Source organism: Guillardia theta (assembly GCF_000315625.1).
Source record: "Guillardia theta CCMP2712 unplaced genomic scaffold GUITHscaffold_14, whole genome shotgun sequence".
Classification (NCBI taxonomy): domain Eukaryota; class Cryptophyceae; order Pyrenomonadales; family Geminigeraceae; genus Guillardia; species Guillardia theta.
Window position 1 is genome coordinate 242 of NW_005434660.1, and position 3620 is coordinate 3861.

The 3620-nt window shown below is 47.5% G+C and overlaps 2 protein-coding genes across 2 annotated transcripts; both read right to left on the reverse strand.

Moving 5' to 3' along the window:
- Positions 1-643: 643 nt before the first annotated feature.
- Positions 644-1545, reverse strand: GUITHDRAFT_103616 (hypothetical protein; the record flags this gene model as incomplete). Its single annotated transcript, XM_005837306.1, has 2 exons — positions 644-1432; positions 1483-1545. 2 exons carry the CDS (start codon positions 1543-1545, stop codon positions 644-646), a joined length of 852 nt encoding a protein of 283 aa, XP_005837363.1.
- Positions 1546-2601: 1056 nt separating this feature from the next.
- On the reverse strand, positions 2602-3251 carry GUITHDRAFT_151137 (hypothetical protein). Its single transcript, XM_005837307.1, has 2 exons — positions 3125-3251; positions 2602-2901 (listed from the first exon to the last, which is right to left on the reverse strand). The coding sequence occupies exon 2, from the start codon at positions 2899-2901 to the stop codon at positions 2629-2631; it is 273 nt and encodes a 90-aa protein (XP_005837364.1). The 5' UTR covers positions 3125-3251; the 3' UTR covers positions 2602-2628.
- Positions 3252-3620: the final 369 nt, after the last annotated feature.

A 3620-nucleotide genomic window follows, 5' to 3' on the forward strand; every position in this document is an offset into this window, starting at 1 on the left:
TTCAACAGCCTGCTCAAGTGTCTCTAAAGGTTCACGACGATATTTCTCGGCACATTGCCCCAATCCTCTACGATCTTCATCACTTCATCGGAGTCAATACGCCCCCATTGCATCATGATGAAGAGTGACATCTCGGTCGTCTGACCACAACGGCAAGAAATATCTCTTCGCCGATCCAGTATTCACAATTTCCTTGAACATCCCATACTTCGGTGAAGAGATTATGATTGTTTTGGCGGTTCGTGACATTGAATAGCTCCCCTGGTTTTTGTACAGATCACAGATATACCAGCGCCTAAACATTTGGAGAAAGCGTTGCGCTACGGATCCATCCATGAACAGGTTCCATGCTTCTCCATCAAAGTACCAATATTCACTCCCTATCTGATACACTACTTCCTCACCAGGCCGGAGGAGCTGAAGAAGTAAGAAGTATGCGAAGCAGGACTTCCCGATCCCTGGAGTACCTGTGAGGATCACTTGATGGCATCCTTGATTGGTGTCCATGCCCTCTAGCGTCTCTGGGTCCAACTTGAAATCCTCTGCAATTTTCCGCCTCATCTCGAAGTAGCACTCTCGTATGAAGAGCTTGTTTCCAAGTGTCTCGTGGCCTCCTAAGCATGCGGAGAAGCTGACGTATTCATTAGCCCGTAAAACCTTTCCTGCGCATGCGGTAGTCCAGAGCTCTTTCAAGAAACTTAGCATGCCAACTAGCATAAGTCCTGTTAGTACCCATGATAGCCACATTCAATTCTGTTTCACCTTCAGGTCTTGACATACTGTCTCTAAGTTGCACAGGATGTGGAATAAGCCCCTCAACCAGCTTATCCTTGTCTAAAAGCAGCTTCTCCCTGTCTATAAGGTGCTGCTGGTACGCTACAAGCTGCTTCTTGTCCTCTACAAGCTGCTTCTTGTCCTCTACAAGCTGCTGCTGGTACGCTACAAGCTGCTGCACAAGCTGCATGTGGACCTCCTTCAGCATTTGGTCATTTTGATCTTGCATCCTTCTCAACACATCTGTGATCTCTTGTTGTACACCTTCGATCTTTCCTTGTACACCTTCGATCTTTCCTTGTACAACTTTGATATCTTGTTGTACATCTCCGATCTCTTCATTTTTCCTCTCTCGTTGTTCTCCCTCGATTTCTGATTGCACTCCCTCGGTCCCTTCGTCCTGCTTTGTCAGATGCTCAAGAATGTTGGAGCTCCCCTGCATAACGGCTTTTGCGAATTGGTCTCTTAATTTTTTGCCATTCTTATCTGCAGCGTCAATGGCTATGTCCCAGACATTCAACATGTGTGGGTCTTCCTCTTGAACAGAAGCGTTCTTCTCATCTCCGCCATCATTTCCTCCCCGTATCCGAAGACAAGAGCGCTGACAAACAGCACTCTGCTCGCGATCGAACCGAGTCCACTGAAAGCAACACAATCCCTGCAGTAACAACACAAGTTCAAAAAGCTTTTATCTAGCATTATGCCTACCTCTGAGCTCGAAATGATGATTGAGCTCAACCAAAGGATTCCAAGAGGCGATACGAGCGACATGGCACCCAAGACGCACTTTCCCCCCTGCTGGCAAACAGCAAACTTAGGCTTGACGAGAAGGCTTGTTTGAAGTGAAGGTTGCCTGTATTCCCATCTGCCTCTGCCTCTGCCTCTGCCTCTCAGTTTCTCTCACTCACTCAATCGCTCACATGGACCCTCACACGCTCGCTGAGAGACGCGGCACAGCTGTGTATCGTTGAGGTGAATAAGGTTGGTGTAAGGATCTCAGGTGTACTGAGAGTTAGTCTTTGGTGGATCTTGGGTTAAATAGATTCTGGCCAGTGAGGTGGAGGTTGATTCGATTAAAGAACTGTCGGCGGTAGGCTACTGTCTGTACGTTTACCGTTGAAAACGGTTGTAGTGAAATTTAACAAACAGTCGGTGAAATTTGTACCAGCAAAAATACCGACAGTAGCGCACCGGACACACCTAGTCCTTGTACCTCTGACTGAAAAGAAAAGGCAAACCGGACCGTTTCAGACGGTTAATCGAAGTGCTAGCCGATTTCGGCTGGCGGACACACCTGCAGATGAGGGGTGAGCAGCAGAAGGCACAAGTTCACTGATGGTGATAGAACTCTCAGAAGAACCACCTCGCTTTGTATTTCAGAATTTTTCCTTGTAGATCTTTAATCGAATCAACCTCCACCTCACTGGCCAGAATCTATTTAACCCAAGATCCACCAAAGACTAATTCTCAGTACACCTGAGATCCTTACACCAACCTTATTCACCTCAACGATACACAGCTGTGCAGTCTCTATCACCTTCACTGATGGTGATAGAACTCTCAGAAGAACCACACAACACCACCAACACTTCCTTTATTCACAGCAGTCACCTTCCCTTCAGTCCCTTGCACCCAGTACAATGCACAGCGCGCAGTGGACACGTGTCCTCCTAACCCCCTCTTCTCCGCCTGACCCTCAGGCTCGTCGATTCCTTAATTCCAGACCTATGTCGAAACCCACTTCCATCTCGCTGAGCTTCGTCCATCGATGAGACGCAATACCCTGAACTTCTCGCCGTCTCCAAGAACTTATCCGAGTTCTTACACCCTCCCTGACGAAGTTAAGCGAGATTCTCAGCTTCCTTTTCCACTTCCTCCTTCATCCTCCGGGAACCCCCTTTTTAAACATCTCCCTGCTCCTCCTCCAAGCTGCACCACCGCGCTCTCCTCCTCCAAGCTGCCTGCTCTTTCCTGGATCCCAATCTCCTCCATCAAGCTCCCTGCTTCCTCCATCAAGTTTCCTGCATCCTCCATGCTAGCTGCACCCTGCATCCTCCTGAATCGCAATCTCCTCCTCCATGCTCCAAGCTGCTTCTTGCTCAGGCTCCCAGATCCTTCTCCATCCATCTTTTACCTACACACTCTCCTTCATAGAAACCTCGTCAGTACCATCAACACTCCTCCACCACCTGAACTCGACTGTGCCGCACTGCACTTGTTCGTCAGGCTTCCCCTCTGATCAGTCAGGCTCCCCAGACACCTTTCTGAACATCTAGTCTTCCATCCCATCATTGTGCTTCAAATCCCATCGATTTCAATTGTCACCCATCTGACTTTCTCAATCCAAATCTTCCACCCAATGATGTCCACCATTCATGACCAATGTGTTTGTCCTAACTATCTGCTCTACGGGCCCTTCTAACAAATCGCTATCTAACCGCGGTATGAAAGATTGATTTGGCGCCATTTCACCTGAGAGCTCTTGAGATTTCATTTGCATGCATGTTCATTTCAATTCTCATATTGACCATATGATCTTCTTTCATTTGCCTTTCCCATCAATCATCTCTTCATTTTCATTTTCTCAATTTCTCAACGGCCGATTTTTCATCAATTTCAATTCTCATTTCAATTCTTGCGATCATAGGTCTTGTATCTTGCGATCATGATGGAAGGCTTCACATCCTAACCTGCTTGACTTGACCTAGAGTTCCTTGAACAGTCTTCGGGAGAAGAAGCTTGATACCACGCCACGCCAATCATCTGATTCTACTTCTCAATATCAAACCTTCCTGCCAAGGTTCTCCCTCCCTGAATCAGAGATTGGTGTAGGCGATTGCTCGTTG